The sequence below is a fragment of the Ceratotherium simum genome, chromosome 4, assembly GCF_057802395.1.
Source record: "Ceratotherium simum simum isolate JZ-2026a chromosome 4, ASM5780239v1, whole genome shotgun sequence".
NCBI classification, from domain to species: Eukaryota; Metazoa; Chordata; class Mammalia; order Perissodactyla; family Rhinocerotidae; genus Ceratotherium; species Ceratotherium simum.
Window position 1 is genome coordinate 70699759 of NC_141903.1, and position 21699 is coordinate 70721457.

General features: G+C 37.0%; 1 protein-coding gene and 3 pseudogenes across 1 annotated transcript; 2 read left to right on the top strand and 2 right to left on the bottom strand.

The window, feature by feature from the left end:
• The first annotated feature begins 1729 nt into the window (after positions 1-1729).
• Positions 1730-5361, top strand: LOC147917324 (olfactory receptor 5M11-like; annotated as a pseudogene).
• Positions 5362-6976: 1615 nt separating this feature from the next.
• LOC147917325 (olfactory receptor 5M11-like) lies at positions 6977-8298 on the bottom strand (annotated as a pseudogene).
• Positions 8299-10670: 2372 nt separating this feature from the next.
• Positions 10671-11902, top strand: LOC147917326 (olfactory receptor 5M1-like; annotated as a pseudogene).
• A 4278-nt stretch (positions 11903-16180) lies between these two features.
• Positions 16181-21226, bottom strand: LOC147917327 (olfactory receptor 5M5-like). Its single transcript, XM_087430002.1, is given in 1 exon segment — positions 16181-21226. A coding segment is annotated over 1 exon segment (984 nt). The 5' UTR covers positions 19921-21226; the 3' UTR covers positions 16181-18936.
• Positions 21227-21699: the final 473 nt, after the last annotated feature.

Sequence of the window (21699 nt, forward strand, 5' to 3'; positions counted from 1 at the left end):
ATATGAGGAAAGTCATAGGATAGGAGCCAAAAAAGGTAATCAAAAGCCAGATCACAGAGAGCTTCATGAAAGACATTAAGGAGACTGGACTTGTTTGCTAAGGTCAAAAAAGTCATTGAAGGATGTTGTAGCAGGATGGAGCATCATAAGATTTTCCATCAGCCTGAGTTGCTGAACAAATTTGAAACTAGACAAGAGTATCACATCCTGCCGGCAACCAGGAACACCTATATTGGGTTGCTCTGTATTGGGAAATAAACACTCCTTCGGTTAAACCGCTGAAGCTTGAGGGTGGTTATTACAACAGCAAGCAGTTTGCTGTCCACATAGAGTGAATAGAGGATCCTCATTGATGATGTGCAAATCATTCATTCAGCATTCAGAATGTAATGGCTAATTTCTCAATAAAAATCCTTATGTTAAATCCTATTGTTTAAATTTATTAAAATAAATAAGACAGTGTCTGCATTTAAGATACATGAAGAGATTTGACAGTGATAGGTGGGGAGAATGTTAAAAAGAGAAAGGAAGTTAACCTGTAACATACCTTAATAAAGAATTGCTAGCTGGGACATCAGTTTGGGAGTTTTCTCTCCTCTTGGGTATTCCTCTCTGATGTTCAGTATCTAGTAATGGGGGAGATGGGCTTTAGAAGTTGTTATATATATGTGTGTATATATACAGTGTAGAAGCTGCTAAAAGGAAGCCAAAAGAAACAAGGATCCCTTACATTTTATTTTCTCCTGGACAGTGTATACTATGTAGCTAGTCCTAGTTGCAGGTTTCACAGTTTGTAGCTTTCTACTATCCTTGAGCTACTCCTCTGGGTTCTTTCTCCATCAGGTAGAGGCTCTGCCTGGTTGTGAACCAGTAAACCCACAAGCGCCTTGTTCAGAAGATGTTCATCTTTTGCTCTGGCCTGACTCAGGCAGTCAGATTGGCTGTGATCTTCCTTCTCTGTAAACACACAATATTCAGTCATTTTTGCCTCTTTACTTATCAGTACCTCCGTTCTATTCAACTGGATATTTCTGGATCTCACACAGGTCACTGAGCTTGTGAGTCAAGACTATTTCAGATCCCACAGGCCGTCATTAGTGACATGCAACAAATGAGTCCTTCTGCAAATGAAGCCCTCAAGTCCAATGTCCTGCTGTGTCTTTATACATCTGAAATTGCCAAATTCTGTTCTTTTTCCTTCCATTTTTCTCTGTTCTGTTAACCAACACTTGTTCTCTCTCTGAGGTTTTCTGGGTGTAGAAGAACATGAAGACATCTCCTAAGTCACCTCACTGCTGTCATACAAATAAATATTCTGGTTACAGAGTGTTTCCTTCTAGACATTTCTTGAAAGGACTGCAACTAACCCCTGACTCCTCTTCTCCAGGGAAGGCCATTGACGTTCTTGGAAGGAAAGTCTGAGGTAGAGATGAACCAGACTTTCAATGAAGTGAAACATTTGCATTTTAGGGAACATCTCAGCTGGATTTTCTGCATGAACTCTGCATGAACTCTGTACACACACATCACTAGCAGTTGCACAGAAGGATTGCATACGGTGTCTTTGCATCTGATCTTTATCCTTAGAACATCCTTCTTACAACAGCCTTATTGCTTGTTCTCTTCCTCCTTCAGTTTGTTTCTAAAAAAGTCACTTTTCATGAGTTCTTTGTTGGTGTTACTATTTAAAATTTGAACACTCTTTCCTCTAAACCCCATTTTCTTTATTTTTTTCTATAACAGTGCCATTTGAAACACCGTTTACTTACTCACAATACTGTCTCTCTCTGTCAACTAGAATGTGAATGCCAGAAGGGCAGGGGGTTTGAAGGTTTTGTTCATTTCTGCATCTCCAGTGCCTAATCACATGATATGTTGAGCATCAATAAATACTTGTTTATGAATATCTAGCTTGATGTCCACCATGACTTGAGAGGGTGACAGAACCAATACTGTTAATCCCACTTACAAATGGGGAAAAGTGGTAACTCATGGTTAAGGGTCATTATATTTCATCTATAACAATTATTAGTGTATTCAACAATTGTTTATTAAGTATTTACAATTCTCGGTAACGGAGATATAGGTACCAAAAGAATTTGTCACTATCGAGCTGGCCTTGTGGCGTAGCGGTTAAGTGAGCAGACTCCGCTGCTGGCGGCCCGTGTTCAGATCCCGGGCGCACAATGATGCACTGATGCACCGCTTGTCAGGCCATGCTGGGGCGGCGTCCCATATAAAGTAGAGGAAGATGGGCACGGATGTTAGCCCAGGGCCAGTCTTCCTCAGCAAAAAGAGGAGGATTGTCATAGATGTTAGCTCAGGGCTGATCTTCCTCACACACACAAAAAAGAATTTGTCACTATCTTTCTAAAACTAATACTATAGTAAGTTGTAGTGACTCATTATTGAAAAGAAACAAGAATTGGGAGGAGTTTCAAAAGAAACAAAGTATGAGAGAAAGGGCAAAAAATAAAAGCATCTCAAGAGAAAGGAAGAGGGGATTCAGCTCTAGTTGTGACATGAAGGAGATAAAAAGCCATAGGGTTTGGAATACCTCTAATAGACACAAGCTGTGATTCATAACTTAAATACGAACTATGAAAACTTACTCCTTTTCTTTATCAATACATTACATCATTGCTGTAGATGGTCCTCAAAATGCTAAGTAAGATTTGATTCGATTTGATGATTATTTGTTCAATCATTTGGCATATGTTTATGGGACCACTGTGACAGTGCTTTTTTAAAGTGTGATTCTGGGAACATCTGCATCAGAATTTTCTGGATAATTGTTGCATATGATGATCCCAGTATCCCACATAAGACTTTACGAAATGAATGTTCTGCGACTTTTATTGAATAACAAGCTTCCAAAGCAACTGCTTTGTACACTAAAGTTCAAAAGTACTAATTCTCCTAAGCATATTACATCATGAAAAGCTCCGTGGAGACACAGACACGAGTAAAACATTGCAAGTAATTCATTTTTCATGCTTACACTGTTTTTTCCTTTTCTTTGTAAAATCAGTGTATAAACATATGCTGAGAAGTCACAGTACAATAATGAACTGGACTTTGTCCCTCACCCTGAAGAACTAAAATATGAGTAGAAAGTAGATTCACTATGATGATGTAATGTCCCAGTGAACAAATTAGCAGTATATAGAGTGCGCTGGAAGCAGAAAGCCTAAAGGGATTAATTCCAGCTCACGCACGATGTGAGTGGAGTGAGGCATGCTTCACAAAGGACTGGGCTTTGAACTAGGTTTTATAGGATGTGTAGAGTTCGAGAGGCAAAAAATAGTGCAGGGATATAGGGAATACGTACCACGGTTGTATATGGAAATAGGAAAAGGTATAAGTATAGTTATCTACAGGTATTCCTATAGGTATAACTGTAGGTGTACAGATAGAAATAGAATACTTACAGTGGCAACTGAAATCACGGCTTAGTAGAAGTACAAAGTTGGGTTATGATAGTGTTCATTTAATGACATACGAAGGTTTAGAGAAAAGCTATTTCAGTCGTCAGTAATGTGATTTGTACCTTCATGCTGCTTTATTTGCATTTGTTTCCAATGCAGGCACAGACTCTCAGAAAATGTCCATCACAAATGAGAGTGCAATAACAGAATTCATTCTCCTGGGGCTCACAGATCGCCCCGAACTCCAGCCTCTCCTCTTTGTGCTGTTTCTGGTTGTGGACTTTGTCACCCTCATAGGAAACCTGGGCATGATGGTGTTAATCAGACTCGACTCTCGCCTTCACGTGCCCATGGACTTCTTCCTCACTAATTTAGCCTTTGTAGATTTGTGCTAGACCTCGAACGCAACCCCGCAGATGTTGACTAATTTCTTACCAGAAAAGAAGAGCGTCACCTTCGCTGGCTGCTTTACACAGTGTTACATATTCATTGCACTTCTCCTGACTGAGATTCACATGCTGGCAGCAATGACCTATGACCGCTACTTGGCCGTATGCAACCCTCTGCGCTACGGTGCGAAAATGTCCAGGCGTGTCTCCACCTGCTTAGCCACATTTCCTTACGTCTGTGGCTTCTCAGATGGGCTATTCCAGGCCATCCTGACCTTCCACTTGACCTTCTGTAGATCTGGTGTCATCAACCACATCTGCTGTGCTGATTCGCCACTCAGGAAGCTTTCTTGCTCTGATACTTATGTCAAAGATCAGCCATGCTCATACCAGCTGGCTTCAACCTCTCCAACTCTCTCACCATCATCCTGGTGTCCTATGCCTTCATTATTGCTGCCATCCTCTGGATCAAATCAGCAGAGGGAAGGCACAAGGCATTCTCCACCTGTTGTTCCCAAGTGATGGCTGTTACTCTACCTTATGGAACTGTCTTCTGCATGTATGTAAGACCACCAACAGATAAGGCTATCGAAGAATCAAAAATAATAGCTGTCTTCTATACTTTTCTAAGCCCAGTGCTTAATCCATTCACCTACAGTCTGCGGAAAAAAGATGTAAAGCAGGCCTTGAAGAATGTGCTCAGATGAAATATGGTCACTAGGATGGCAATGCCTCCAATTTCCAATAAACCATAACTGTAAATATTTGGCTCAAATGTCTCTGCATTTTCATGACGAGTGTTGGTGTTCTTTCTGGATATGACACAAGTGTCTCAGCTAAAAAGCTCATGTCTGGGAAGAAATGAGCTGCACTTATTAGTCTAGGCCCTTATTCCTCAATGTGTGGTCCATGGACCAGGAGCGAAAGTGTTAACCTTGGAGGTTGTTAGAAACGTAGCATTGCATTCTGTGCCTCAGGTCTACCATACACAGATCTCTGTTTTAACCAAATCCTGGGTGATTTGTAAACACTTTAAATTTTGAGGAGAACTGCTCTAAGTGAAAAGTCCTAGTTAATACTCCCTGAAATGCTGGTGTACTCTTGTTTACAATGGTAAACAGGACAAACATTCTCTCAGCTCAGTTCCTTGAATTTATTCCATTCTTATTACCATCTGTCTTTTGGGGCTAGGAGTCTTTAAGAAACACCCTTCTGCATACCTCTTTGACTTACTAAGTGAAGCCAGAACCTGTGGGTCACAATAGTAGTTTCCTGTTTCTCGTGAATGTGCTTGTGTAATGGCCCCTATGGGAATGGGAAGAGAGACGAATAGAGTGATCTTTCTTTTCCTAGACTTGAGTTTGTGGATCTAGTTTGTGGCCTCTGAGCTATTGGGGCCTACTTCTTCCCTGTGACTTGTAAGCCTTGGTCCACAAACTCAAGTCTAGGCAAAGAATGAATGCTCTCTGCTTTGAAACATTTAGAATTTACTTGGGATTATCTTTTATCTTCTCATTTTTTTAAATAAAAGTTTGGATTAGTGATTGAGTCTTGCTTCTTTTCTCATATTTTACCAAAACACTGCTTAAGCTGAAACCCACTAAATTTGGTATTTTGTATCGTTCAGTTTTCAATACTTTTTAATATTCCCTGTGACTTTTTAACTTATGGGTTATTTAGAAGAGAGTGCTTAATTACCTTATATTTGGACTTTTAAATGATATATCATTGTTACATATTTGTAACCTAGTTTGTTGTCAGAGAACACAGCCTTATGATTTTAATCTTGAAATTTTATTGACTAGTTTTTTTTTTCCAGGTTTGTTGAGATATAATTGACATGTAAAATTGTGTAGGCTTAAGTTGGACAACATGATGATTTCATAAAACTATATATTGTGAAATGATTATCACCATAAGGTTAGTTAGCACTCTATCATCTCACATGATTATAATTTTTTGTTGTCTTAGAGGTGGCCAAATCATTTCAGATCCATTCTCTTAGCACTTGTTAGTACAAAAACACAGTATTTTTAACTATAGTCACCATGCTGTACATTAGATCCCCAGAACTTATTCATCTTATAACTGGAAGTTTGTACCCTTTGACTGACATCTCCCCACTTTCCCCACCCCTGCCAACCACCATTCTAGTCTCTGGTTCAACGAGTTCAGTTTTGTTAGATTCCATGTAAAGGGGAGATCATACAGTATTTGTCTTTTTCTTCCTTCCTAAAGAAGGAAAAAAATAAAAACATCCTGATTATTAAAAGAATGTGGCATACTAAATATGTCATATTAACACGGTTATATTATACAATTAAAAAGAAGCCAAATTCAAAGAGCATCAACCAATTCGGAATATTCTTGCAATACTATTTAGTTTTAAAACATTAAAACCAAATTCATGCAGACTTGAGGAACTATTATGTAAAATTATTTATGGGTAGACAGGAACCAAAAGGTAATATGTAAAATTATATAACAATAGCTGTTAGTTATGTAGTAGGGAAAATTATATAAAACTTCTGTAAGAGAAGAATATACTAAATCAGAGGTGAGTATTCTTTATTGAGAAAGGATTCTGTTTTGATTGAGGAAACTAATGAAACAAATCATAGAGGAATTAAAATATGTAAAACATTAAGTTCTTTCTTGAAAAAATAAAACACATATGGTTTTATATTCAAGAGAAGTAGACTCAAATATATACCAAAGTGCGGCGAGAAAAATCATTGAAATTAGAGATGTGAGTTTCTTTGAGAAGACAATCAGCTTTCATTAAAGGAAACTATGTAATATATCATATGAAAGTAAATCATTTTCATATTCAAGAAATATATCATAAAGCACTTCCCTTGTTGGTAAGAGTAGCTCAGTGGTGTTCAATATTGATGCCCTAGGAAGTGAAATGAAGAACTTATCTGCTAAGTAATCAAGTGGAAATGAGTTCTTGAGGGAGACTAAAAATATGACTCTGTATTATTATAAACAGCTGACTTCTGCTTTTGTGTTTCTTATCAATCATCATTTCCAAACTACTTTTCCAATCATTGTTTCCATTAGACTTTCATTTGATCCCAAACTATGCATATATAAAAAATATTTTGTTATCCAAGAGAATTGCATTCAGGTACCACCAACAAGGGATATCTTTTTTATTGTTTTTGAGACTCATTATTTTATCATGGGGAGACTGTCAAAATAGAACTTTTCTCCATTGTACTAATGTTTCTCATAAACACTGTTCTCAAAGCCTGTTCCACATCCTTGTTCCTCAGGCTGTAGATAAATGGATTCAGGATGGAACCCACAAAAACACAAACACGGCCACAATTTTTCACTTGTTCAACAGTCTGTTCATTTGCTGGTCTCATGCACATGCCACCATAAAACACAATGACAGCTGTCATCGGAGCTGCAGGTGGAGAAGTCTTTGTGCTGCCCTTCACTGGAATATGACTTCATAATTGTGATGAGAGTGAAAATGTAGCAGTTGAGGATGATGAGTAGGGACACTGTGAGTTGAATCTTTGTGGACACAAACAGGGCAGGTTGCTTTATGTAAGTGTCAGAACATGTCAACATTAAGAGGGGTGGGCCAGCGCAGTAGAAATGATTGTTGGTATTAGGTCCACAAAAGGACAAGTGAGAGGTCAATATTACCTGCATTGTGCCCACCATGGAACCCCAGAGGGAGGGGAAAGTGAGCAGGTAGATGCAACGTGGCCTTGACATTCTGCTGTTGCAATGCGGGGGATTGCAGATTGCCATGTCCCTGTCATAGGCCAAGCCACTGAGCATGTAATACTCAGCAAGGAACAGACTCGTGAAGACTTGAGAAAGCTTTTACATATTTCATTGACCACTCCTATTTACTACTTAAAACTCTTCATCCAACTAATTCTCCTTCTTCTGCTGCTTCTCTCATTCATTTTCTTTTTATAATTTTATTTATTTATTTTTTCCCCCCAAACCCCCAGTAGATAGTTGTATGTCATAGCTGCACATCCTTCTAGTTGCTGTATGTGGGACGCGGCCTCAGCATGGCCGGAGAAGCGGTGCGTCTGTGCACGCCCGGGATCAGAACCCGGGCCGCCAGCAGCGGAGTGTGCGCACTTAACCGCTAAGCCACGGGGCTGGCCCTCTCATTCATTTTCTTATTTTTTTTTTATCCCAGCTTCCTTGATACCAGAAACAAAGAGAAGAGAAGAGATAAGAGATAAACAGATTTCTTTCTGGATTCCATCCTTGATGTAATAGTTAAAAATTTTCCAGGTGAAGAAAGGGTTTGACAAATTAAGCTTCAATGGTTAGCTCTTGTCCTGTTTTAATTTAAGTATGGGAAGAGCCCCGATAATGTTGTGCCTCTGTTGTCGTTTTTATTCGTACCTCAGTATTAATAATCCAGTGAATAATTTGATCTGGTTGACTGTGAGGAAAGCGAAACTTACCTTTAAATCAAATTTATGCAGGTACATTTACTTACAATAAAATATAATAATTTTAGTGCAGTTTGACGAATGTGCTCAGCCATGAAATCATAATTCAAGTTGTCAAGGCTGCTGTGCAGGTAGGGAGAGGGGTGGGGATAGGGAATGTAAAAAGGACACGGGGCGGGCCCGGTGGCACAAGCGGTTAAGTGCGCGTGCTCCGCTGCAGCAGCCAGCGGTTCGCCAGTTCGGATCCGGACGCGCAGCGATGCACCGCTTGGCAAACTATGCTGTGGTGGCATCCCATATAAAGTGGAGGAAGATGGGCGTGGATGTTAGCCCAGGGCCAGTCTTCCTCAGCAAAAAAAAGAGGAGGATTGGCAGATGTTAGCACAGGGCTGATCTCCTCACCAAAAAAAAAAAGACACAAAGCTCACTCTTTTTAGCAACCTTGTGACATGTTTACTTGAATAAATGGATTAATTTTCCTAGAACTGTTGCCAGCCTTTGGTAAATATCCAGAGTTCTCAAGAGTTGATTTTGACAACTTTTGCCAGTGTTCTCATTGCTTTTTTGGAGAAACAGGTTTTGGGAGGTCATCACTCTGCCCTTCAGGAAGTTAATCTCTCTCTATATATGCAATGCTTTTGAGATTCATTTAACTTGTATTAGTAGTTTGTTCATTTTTTGCTGAGTGGTATTCCATTATATGGGTATATCACAATTTGTTTATCTATGCATTTGTCAACATATATCTGAGTTTCTTTGTGGGTATACGTCTTCTTTTCTCTTGTATAAATACATAATGCTTACTGGGCTATAGTTTTATATGGCACTTAACTTTACGAGAAATTTTATAAGGAACAACCAGTTTTCCAAAGTCATTAAATTATTTTATACGCCATCAAGTGACATATTATGAAATTTACAATTACTTCACGTTGTCATTGTCTATCTTTTTCTTGCTAATCTTTTTAATTCTTGCCATTGATGTGACTGTGAAGTGGTATCCAGTTGTAGTTAGAATTTGCATTTTCTTGACAGTTATGGTTGCTGACATTCTTTTCACGTGGTTATTGGCTATTCGCAAACCTTCTTTTATGAACTCTCTGTTCACCTCATAGACTTTTTTTTTTTTTGGTTAGGATGGTTATAATTTGAGCAGTTTTTTGTGGAAAATCTTCATGTATTCTGAATACAAGTCCTTGTCAGAATAACTGAATGTGAATATTTTTCCTAGTCTGTGGCTTTCCTCGTCTTTCTGCTCCTCAAATCTCTCACCTGCTGTACCTTCCTACTCCTCACTATCATTAGATAACCTCATTTCAGTGTTTATAGAGAAAAATTTAAGCTTTCTGATTGGGATTCCCTGTTCTTTACTATATTAAAATTGCAAAACTTATCTGCATGTATTTTCCTCCTTCCATAGTATTAAAAGTGATGGTTAAATTCTTTACGTGTGCTGAAGATCTCACACACAGTACCAAGCAGTGTCTACCAGAGTTAGGTAGGGTTATTGGCCTCAAAGGAGAATCTAGTTCCCAAAGCATTAAATTAAGGTTATGCCCTTGACGAACAAAGACTATTTTAATTGGTTTTTAAAATTTATTTAAAAAATACTCTATGGAATATACTTAGCAAATACGTTATAAATCTTCCCACTGTGCTTTTACAAAATATGGTAAATCAGCTTTTACAGGTAGGTTATTTTCTACATTTGTTCACAAAAATATGTTTTGTTCTTTTGTGTGGAGATTAGTATCCTCTAAATGTGGAAAAAATTGCATCTAAAGCATCCTGCCGTCATTTTCTTCATAATCCTTGCTTCTAACTGACATGATGTTATACGTTTTTATCTATGTGTTTAATATCTGTTCCTCCTCCTACAACATGTGCTCCATGAGGACGGGGAATTTGTTCACTGCTGCAACTACAGATCCTAGAACAGAAAAATATCAAATTTTGCAGTGTGCGTGAATAAATGAGTGGGTAAATTTATAAAGCAGAGAGAACAAGTCTTCATTCTGTACCTTCTGAGCCATATATCAAGAGTTAAATTTCACTAAATTCAGTGTCCTCTTTAAGAAATTAAGTCAGACGACTATAGGTTTCAAGAGAAAATGCTGTGCTGAACATTTATCTTCTATTTTATATCTGAAACAATAGGACATCACAGCGCAAGGGACCCTAGAAATCCAGCTTCCTTTGTCCATTTGAATGATGTTGATGATGTGCTGCTTTTCCTGTCTAATTTTCACTTTTTTGGCTTTTTTCCCCAAAACATTTGGAAAAAATATCAAATATGAAGTTCCCCAAGAAGACAGTTATAAATGTATACATATGTATATATAATATGTAATATTATAACATATTATCTATTAATTAATATAAAATACAACTATATGTGAATACATTACATATACATGAGAGAGAGAGTGAATGTGTTTGCGTGTTTGAGATGCATATATATATAGAGAGAGAGAGAACAGAGATAGAGTGTGAAAATATTTACATAGAAATCTTGATGTGTGTGTTGAAAAGAGAAGAGTAATTTCCTCATAGATGAATAGATCAATAAGTAAGTGATAAAATGGATGGAATAAAATAATAAAAGCAGAATCTGGATCAGACAGAATTCCTCACTTTCTTTGTCACTGTCAGTTTTCAAGGGCTAAGAAAATGTCTTCTCAAAACCACACTCTACTGACGGAATTCATTCTCTTGGGACTCACAGAGGATCCAGTGCTAGAAAAGATCCTGTTTGGGGTGTTTCTGGTGATCTACCTAATCACACTGGCAGGGAATCTGTGCATGATCCTGCTGATCAAGACCAATTCCCACCTCCAAACGCCCATGTATTTCTTCCTTAGCCACCTCTCCTTTGTAGACATTTGTTATTCCTCCAACATTACTCCAAATATGCTGCATAATTTCCTCTCAGACCAGAAGACCATCTCCTATGCTGGATGCTTCATGCAGTGTCTTCTCTTCATTGCGCTGGTGATCACTGAGTTATATATCCTTGCTTCCATGGCAGTGGATCGCTATGTTGCCATTCGCAGCCCTTGACATTACAGCACCAAAATGCCCAGGAACATTTGTATCTCTCTAGTCATGGTCCCTTATACTTTTGGCTTCCTCAGTGGACTCTCTCAGACACTGCTGACTTTTCACTTGTCCTTCTGTGGCTCCCTTGAAATCCATCATTTCTACCGTGCTGACCCTCCTCTTTTAATGTTGGCCTGCTCTGACACCTATGTCAAGAAGACGGCAATGTTTGTAGTCGCTGGTTTTACTCTCTCAAGCTCCCTCTTCATCATTCTCCTGTCCTACCTTTTCATTATTACAGCTGTCTGGAGGATCCGTTCTGCTAAAGGCAGGCACACAGCATTTTCTACCTGTGCTTCCCACCTTACAACAGTCACCATATTTTATGGAACCCTCTGCTGCATGTACTTAAGGCCCCCATCTGAGACGTCTGTAGAGGAGTCCAAAATAATTGCAGTCTTCTATACTTTTTTGAGCCCAATGCTGAACCCATTGATCTACAGTCTAAGGAACAAGGATGTGATCCATGCCATGCAGCAAATGATTAAGGGAAATCTCTTTCATAAAATTGCAGTTTAAGCATGTGTTCATTTGTCATTACTAAGTGTCTGTGATGACATGGTCACTGCCTTCAAAGAACAAACCTACTACTCTATAGTCATGATTTGTTTATCTTCATGAACTGTCAATGACATTAGCTAAATTCTCCGCAAAATTAATACCTTCAAGACAACTTGTTTTAATAAAAACTGTAATATTGAAATTAAACAATATTTTCTTTAGCAGAGAACCTCTAAAAATAAAATGGGCAGTATCCAATAATTCCATATAATACTTTAATATCTTTACTTACTTCAGAATAAATCTTGTAATTAACTCACTCTGATGGAAACACTGGAAATCCATCTTCTCTGAGTTATGTGGTCTACAGAGCCATAGTGACGTTCAAAGCAGGGGGATTAGTTTTGCACTTTTTTTTACTTATGAAATTATTTCTTCTTCAAGTGTGGTGTAGAACAATGTCTCTGGTGCCTGACTAATTACTGGAATCACCTCAGGGAAATTTTAAATACATGGATCACACATAGGTTAAAACATTTTGTAAATTCTCCCACAACCCGAATCATACACATCCTAAAAACTTTTTGTCTATATATAAATACTTATGATTCTCAGTTTTGAAAATAAACTGTCAACACCTGTTTGTGAGTTTCCAGGAATATGGATTGAATTCAAGCACAGTATAGTATAAAGCATTCTAGGTATACTTTTTTTTTTTTTAAATAACAAGATTTATATTTTATTTGCATTTCTTCAGTCACGAGTGAAGTTAAGTATATTTTTATTGATCCTTTGTATTTCTTTTCTGAAGTCCAATATCTATTTGCCTGTAAGGATATTTACCTTGCGTTGTTAATATAGTCTTTTCCACTGATGTCAAATGCATTTGTCATCACATATTAACATCCCATAAATACATAGATATTTTTGTTTTGGGCTCTCTATTCTTTCCATTATCATACTATTTTAAATCGTATAACTTTATAATGAATCTTAATATCTACTAGGGCATAACCCCTCCTACAATACTGTAATTAGTATTTTGGTGGTGAACATGATGTAATCTATGCAGAAATAGAAGTACAATGATGTACACCTGAAATTTTTACAATGTTATAAACCAATGTTACTGCAATAAACAAAAAATTAAAAAAAAAAAACAAATGAAGAACTATCTAGGTATACTTTTTATGTAGTAGCACTGAGTTAGGTCTAATTTATTAAGAGTTAATACAGTCTGTGAAGTGGCTTCTGCAACCTGAGAGGGCCCTGAAACAGTATATAGATAAGTAGGTGTTTACATATCTTTTTGGAGGAGAACACTCGATTCTTACTTTGGTTCATAAAATTGTCTGTGACATTATTCTCTAGATAAGTCTGTTCCAGTAGTTCTCAAAATTTCTATTGAGAAAATCTTCAGTAAAGAAGGTTATATAGGGCCGGCCCCGTGGCTTAGCGGTTAAGTGCGCGCGCTCCGCTGCTGGCGGCCTGGGTTCGGATCCCAGGCGCGCACTGATGTACCGCTTCTCCGGCCATGCTGAGGCCGCGTCCCACATACATCAACTAGAAGGATGTGCAGCTATGACATACAACTATCTACTGGGGCTTTGGGGGGGAAAAATAAATAAATAAAATCTTAAAAAAAAAGATATATTCTAAAAAAAAAAAAGAAGGTTATATAAAGAGATACATAAATCATCTTCATTAATCTATGCACTATTATTCAACTAGATGGCTGCATATTGAGACGTATATTAAAATTTCTTTAAATTGTCTTAAATGTCTGGTATTCTAATATTGTGTGCCTTGATTTTAACTTAGACCGTGATACTAAATGTTCACATGAAATCAACTGCTATATTTACTCTGTGTTCAAATAATTTTCCAGAAAATCACTCAGATGACATGCAGTTTTAGAAAACTGAGCTCTATTCTTAAGTCTCAGTTGATTGAATAAGGCTGATTCTATCAAACATGTTCACTATAAATAACTGAAAATACAGACAGTGGTGAGGAAGTAACATTTGTCAGTGATGTGTCCTAAACCAATGGACAACTTCTGTTTCAATTTTCTTATATTTTTCTTAATAAATTGGTGTGTGTATATATTCTTATAATTCCTAAAACGAAATTGGAATCATTTGCCATATGCAAGGTTTAACATTGATTTTCACTTGAGAGTATAATGTTTGTATTTTCATATAGACTAAATATTTCTAGTGAACATTATTTTCAATGTGGTATAATACACAAAATTAAATCATACTTGAAGTTAATTACAAAAATAATACATAGTTGTAGAGAAGCAAATTGAAAAATACTAAAAGATTTTTAAATTTTGCAATAAAATTTAGTTTCAATTTTGGAATGAAAGTAAAATTTACTTGCAATCTCCTACTAAAAGAGAGTTGTTCTCTGCATTTGGTTAATTTTTTTCCACTTTATCTTGCAAACAATTATTCCATCATGTTGATATATCCTATTGTTGTTATGATTGACTCGTATATCTACTTCCATATCCCTCTTGTTATTTCTCTAGGATAGATTCCTAAATGTGGAATTGCTGACTTAAATGCTTTGAACACTTTTAAAGCCCTTGTTAAATTTTTCTATGGGTAAATTTTTCTCCAGAAAGCATCAACCATTTACATGTATGATTAGTAACGTTTGAAAGTAACCATTTCACTGTACTTATATTAATATTAAGAAATATTATTTAAGATAATTTGCTTCTTTATTGTCTCAACTGAAATTCTTAGGCAAGCTTTCTATTTTAATTTGAACAGAAAAAGAATTGAAATATATGTTTAACAAATGAAATATATACATCAGCTTGATGATTACAGTTCATGTTGTTTCCAATATTCTTCACATGAAGAATATTTACATTTTTATTTGGAAAATTTTTGTCTCTTTTTGTTTTGCTTTGTGGATTTTCTCCATCCTAAAATTAAATAAGCAAGTATCTATATTATGTTATTGATTTTTTGTGGCTATATATTATAGGAATACCTTGAGTTATTCTAGATACAATTTTGTTGTATGTTGTACTATTGCATACAACTTTTTCTCTCACATTTTAACCCATTTCCTTCTATTTATTAAGCAACGCTTTACTTTTCATTAATTTGTGATGTTATCTTCATTGTATACTGAATGAATCCATTTCTATTTTTTCTTTGACCAATCTATATACATATTTTAAACCAAATTCTTATAATTAATGTAGATTTAAAATGTTTCAATTTCTTTTTTTGTGTGTGAGGAAGATCAGCCCTGAGCTAACATCTGATGTCAATCCTCCTCTTTTTTGCCGAGGAAGATTGACCCTGGGCTAACATCCATGCCCATCTTCCTCTACTTTATATGGGACACCACCACAGCATGGCTTGACAAGCAGTGCGTCGGTGCGTGCCCGGGATCAGAACCTACAAACTCCGGGCCGGCGAAGCTATGCCACCGGGCAGGCCCCCTAAATGTTTCAATTTCTAGTAGAGAAATTCCATCTTTGTTATTTTTGCTTTTCAAATTTACATTAGGAGAATGAAAATCAGATGCTTTTAGCTACCTGATATTTTTAACCCAGAAATTATGCATGCAATAGTTCAATTTAGAAGAATATGCACACATATACAATATCATATGTGGCGACACATACAACACATGCCCATAGTAAATTATGTGACAAATGTGGAAAAATATTTTAGTATTAATTGTATTGTTATAGCTTGGTCCCCAGATCCGATGGGGAGATGTATGGCACGGAGGCCACAGAGAGGACTGCTTAGGGCTGAAAGGTTACAGGTGAGTTAAGTATTTTTACTAGAAAGGTGGAGAGGTGATGGTGGCCTATAAATGAGGAGAAAAGCATACAACTTTGGCACATTAATGCTGTTTATTTATTAACAGTTGTACACATACATTTATTTTTGCACCATCCCAGTGTCCATGATGCAATATAGTTTCCACAAAGATATCTAAATAGAGAATCTTATCTGTATCTGGATTTGCTTTTTGCCAACAACTATCCCCCAAAAGAACTGTCATGTCCACACATAACTCCTCAACTGTGAGTCATTCAATCACTGAAAACAATCCGCAAAAACAATTTGATCAAAATTCAAATAAATATTAAACATTTCAATAATCAGAAGAAAATGTCTCTGAGCTTAATAGCAGACTGAGAAATTCCCAATAGAAAAGTTACTTCATTTTGACCATAAAATAATTTAAAATAAGCAGCTCTAACAATTTGACAAAGATTTTGTCACACATAAGATAAAGTGATAATAATACTAAGATACAGTAAGTTTATAGAAATCATTTGAAGCATTAAACACCAACATATAAATGCATTTCAAAGGCTATGAACTGAAAATTAATAAAAATACAAAAATGCTAAAATTAATGAATAAATTGTTAGTAATCAAAAATATGAATTGAAATATTATTCTGTCTAGTATCTACATTTAAGAGATTTCAAAAAACTGCACTTTTATACATTGATGTTAGAAAAATAAAATTATACAGTTTCTCTGGAAATTCATCTCACCTTATGTTTTTAAGAGTCAAAAATGTTTGTACAGTTTTACTCAGGCATTCCAATTTTAAAAACGTGCTGAAGGTATAATAAGAAACTTGGGAGATTTTCCTAAGGTTTTTTTTATAATTGAGGAAAGGGAAACAAGTGATATATTAACACGAGCAGCCCTCATTTTGCGTGGTGCTGGGAAACTGGACCATCTGCAGACTGGAAATGTGTCTTTGCTTTCGTGGAACTCAGTTTCCATAGCACTGTGCACAGTGAGGACTCCTGCATTTAATCACCGGTTAAGCACAGGCAGTATGATGGCTGTAAATAACTAGAGCCCCTGGAGGGGTGTGTTGGTCGTGACTCTAAGGAGAGTATGACTATTACGTGACAAATTTTTGCCTTAGAATGTTATACACACATTAAAGTGAAGAAGTTCTCAGTTAAGACACAGGCAAATTATTTTATACTGCTTTTTATGAAAAAGAAACGGTACAACAATATATACACTATGCTAACTTTGTAAAATACTAGGATTAAGGAAAAGTGAAACTTTATATCTGTGTACCAATTCCCCATGACAAACAATTATTGCTTTTATAATCAAGAAACAAACAAACAACAAAGTGCATATTTCCAATATCATCCAGATCCCAGGATATAAAATTAAAAGATCTTTATTTATTAATGTTAGAATTGGAATATGAAAGTAGGAAAAAGTAGGGATTCAAAACCTGTTCTAGGGGCCGGCCTGGTTGTGTAAGCGGTTAAGTGCGCGCACTCGGCTTTGGTGGCGCGGTGTTGGCAGGCTCGGATCCCAGGTGCCCACCGACACACTGCTTGTCAAGCCATGCTGTGGCGGCGTCCAATTAAAGTAGAGGAAGATGGGCACGGATGTTAGCCCAGGGCCAATCTTCCTCAGCAAAAAGAGGAGGATTGGCAACAGATGTTAGCTCAGGGTTGATCTTCCCCACACACAAAAAAATCTGTTCTATAACAGTATTGAATAGGATGATCATCCAGTTTTCTTCTAATTACAACTTCTATTATTTTTCTCCCGAAAATTATTGTGCTTCTGAATAGGTTGAGATCTTCAATGGTAAACAAAGCTGTACTTAATTGTTTGTTAGGAATGAGGCATGGTGTACGTGAATATCTCTATCTACTGCTTTTAAATCTGGAAACCTAATTATTCCTTTACTCAGGAAGTTTCCATCTCAAAAGAAAGTTCCTTCAAATAAAAGCTTTTTTCTTTTTCTTCTCAAACTTAATCATTACCATCATAGTAGCTAGCATACTATGAAACTGAGAAAAAGTAAAATAAATGTTAAGTTCTAATAAATTATATCTGCTGCATAAATGTTTTCTGTACTGAATTTACATCTACTATATTCACACATACACACACTCAATTGAATGCTTCCAATGCCTTTGAGGATATAGGGAAACTAGGGTACTCTTTTGCTGGCGGTGATTTCACACATTGCTACACGCAAAAATAAAGAAATATAAAAATAAGTAAGAACAAATCTCTGGAAATCTATCTTAATACAATAACTGATCAGAAGTAATGACTTATGTGCATAAAGATTTTCCTAAAGAGGGAAAAATAAACACTCTCCTAAATATTAAGGTAGTGATGTACTAAAATGTTTCACATCAATGTTGTTATATCATGCTCTTAAATAAAGACCAGTTTCAAAGAGTATCAAACAATCTAGAATATGCTTATTCTACTATTTAGTTGTAAAACACTGAAAACAAATTCATTCATAGTAGAATAGTGGTTATTTTAAAATAGTTTGTGAGTAGACACAAAATGAAAGGTAATATATAATATTATAGAAAAAATAATTGTTAATATTGTAGGGACAAAATGATATAAACCTCTTATGTAAGACATGAAAATTCTAAATCAGGAATGGTTATCTCCCACTAATAAAGGTATCTGTTTTGATTAAAGGAAACTAATGAAACAAATCCTTGGGTTATTAAAATGTAAAATATCAGGTTCTTTGTTGAAAAAATTAAACACGTTTTTATATTCAAGAGAAGTAGACATAAAAATATGCCAAAATGTATTGAGACCAAACATCCAAAATTAGAGATATGAGATTTTTTGAGAAGATAATCAGCTTTCATTAAAGGAAACTATGTAATATATTGTACAAAAGTAAGTCATTTTCATATCGAGGAAATATATTGTAAAGCACTTTCTTTGCTGACAAGATGGCTCAGGGATGCTCAATACTGATGACCTAGGAAGTGAAAGGAAGAATTTATCTGCTAAATAACCAAGTGGAAATGAGTTCTTGAATGAGACTGAAAACATGACCCTGCATTATTACAAACAACTGACTTCCACTCTTGTGTTTCCTATCAATCATCATTTCCAATTTCTTTTCCATTCATTTTTTCCATTAGACTCTCAATTGATGCCAAGCTATGCGTACATAAAGAACATCATTCTTATTCCAGAGAATTGCATTCAGGCACCACCAACAAGGGATAGTTTTTGATTGTTTTTGAGATTCTTTTTTTAGTATTCATTGGGAGAGTGTCAAAATGGAACTTTTCTCCATTATACCACGGTTTCTCATAAATACTCTTCTCAAAGCCTGTTTCACATCCTTGTTCCTCAGGGTGTAGATAAATGGATTCAGCATGGGACTCACAAAAACGCAAAGCATGGCCACAATTTTCCCTTGTTCAACAGACTGCTGATTTGCTGGTCTCAGATACATGTAGAATAGGGACCCATAGAACACAGTGACAGCCGTCAGGTGGGAGCCACAGGTGGAGAAGGCTTTGCGCTGCCCTTCACTGGAATGGATCCTCATAATGGTGATGAAAATGAAAACATAAGAGACGACGATGATGAGCAGGGAACCTGTGAGGTTAATCCCTGCAGACACAAATAGGGACGTTTGCTTTATGTAAGTATCAGAACATGTCAACATTAAGAGGGGAGGGTCGGCACAGTAGAAATGGTGGATAGTGTTGGGTCCACACAAGGACAAGCGAGAGGTCAATATCACCGGCATTGTGCCCACCACAGAACCCCAGAGGTAGGGGAAAGTGACCAGGCAGATGCAAAGTGGCCTGGACCTTCTGCTGCTGTAATACAGGGGACCGCAGATCGCCATGTACCTGTCATAGGCCATGGCACCAAGCATGTAATATTCAGTAAGGAGCAGAGTCACAAAAACAAAACATTGGATCAGACACCCCACGTAGGAAATAGTTTTCTTCTCAGATAGGAAATGAGCAAGCATCTGAGGAGAGACATTAGTGGAATAAAAAATATCCACTCATGCTAAGTGGGTGAGGAAAAAGTACATGGGGGTTTGCAGCCCGGGAGTAATTCTGATTAATAAAATCAATCCAAAGTTCCCTGTCACGGTGACGAGATAAATCAGGAGAAACACCACAAAAAGGATGGGCTGCAGCTCTCGTCGGCTTGTCAGTCCCAGAAGAATGAACTCAGTTGCCTCAGTGCCATTGCATTGGGGAACTTTTTCTATCTTCATATTCTCTAATAAAAGAAGAATAATTGTTCAGGTATAAAGAGAGAAATAAATTGCATGCAATCCAAGAATAGACAAAATAAATGTACCCTAAAACACACTGGTTTTGAAAAGAGAGGTTTAAGTAGGTTACTATTTCCCTCAGAGATGGAAGACTGTCAAGAGATGCCTTCAGGTGGCTGGTGGTGCTGATTCAAGTGGACACTGTAGCGGAAAACATATTTTGCAATTCATGCACCATGCTTTGCTGGCTGCTTTGCAACCTCCACCTTAACTTGGCTAGCACACACGGAATTTGTCTTAGCTCACTGGTGTCCCTAAATAGGCTATGGAGTCAGAACCCCTGATCCTCAAACATGGCTACCACTGCCGTGGATCACGGCATAAACTGTCGATCAGGGAATAGGGAGAATGGATGACTCTCTGTAGACTGGTTCCATCACTGTCAGCAGAGGCAAACCTTCTGTAACTGGAGCAGCATATAATTCTTGAGAGCCTATTGTGTGTTTATTCAGGTTCAGTTTCTACCTCATTTCTTACTTTCTGACAGCAGTGAACCTCTCCTGGTCCCTTGGAGTTCTGTCCGTCCCGTCTCCTTTGTTCTAAATCAACACCCGGTATCTGGATTGTTTCTTCACTTAATATGCCCTTTCCTCTTGGTAATCTCTGTTTATTGTACAGTGTCCCAATTTATTTTATATCTCATACATATTTAATATTACTATTTCAATTTATCTCATACCTTTGACTTCACATCCTTAATCTAAACTACCAGGAGGTCTTGTTTTCTCCACCTTCCAAATATTTCACGTTGCATCTTAAAAGAGCTTGTCAGCATTTCCTCTGCTACCAGTCGGATCTAAGACAAAATTATCTCTTGCCAAAGCTACTACAGTGATCTTCCTTCTTCCACAGGTGAAATCCTCTATCTCCCAATGCAAGCCAGTGGTCTTTATAAACATAAATGACATCGTGTTACTGACTTGGTGAAATGGTCCAAGATTTTCCATCACACTTGGGCCGAAATCTAAACTTTCTAAGAAACATGGCAGAGCCTAAAGGACTTAGTGATTCCGTCCCATCTACCTCTCCAAACTCTTTGACCACTTTCTCTTCAGTCCTTCTTCTCCTGCCACATTAACCTTATAACTGTTTCTTGAACATGCTGAGCACATTCCCACCTGAGGGCCTTTGCACATACTGTTCCCTCTGCTTAGAATGTTCTTCCCTCAGACCTTTGAGTGACTCATTTCATTACTTCATTTAGATCTCTCTTCTAATGACACCTCCTCTGAAAAGCATTGCCCAGCCATTTGTCTAAGTTAGCTTCATTCCAAATAGCTTGTTAATCATGCACCATGATCTGTTTTTCTCGTATCATTTATCAATTCTAAAATTATTATTTACACAAATAATTTATATTTTCATATTTTTTGTCTGTTGCCTCCATCAGAATTTATACACATGAGAGCAGGAAATTTATTTGTGCCATATCCCCAGACCTTTGGAACTTGGGCAGGTGCCTGAATCACAGGCGACACGCAGTATCCATTAGTTGAATAAATAAATCAATGAGGTAGATTTGCCAACTCACATCAGTTGATTTTTCATGGTATGTAGATTTCTTACCTCCCTAATGTTACTAGTGGAGATTGAGTTAGTACAAGACACTCCAGCTGCCATGTAAACAATGTACAGGAGGGAGCACCGTTGGGGGTTCATTTAATAACACGAGCTAGTGAAAATGGTGCCTGACCAAAACCTTGATAACTGACATTTATA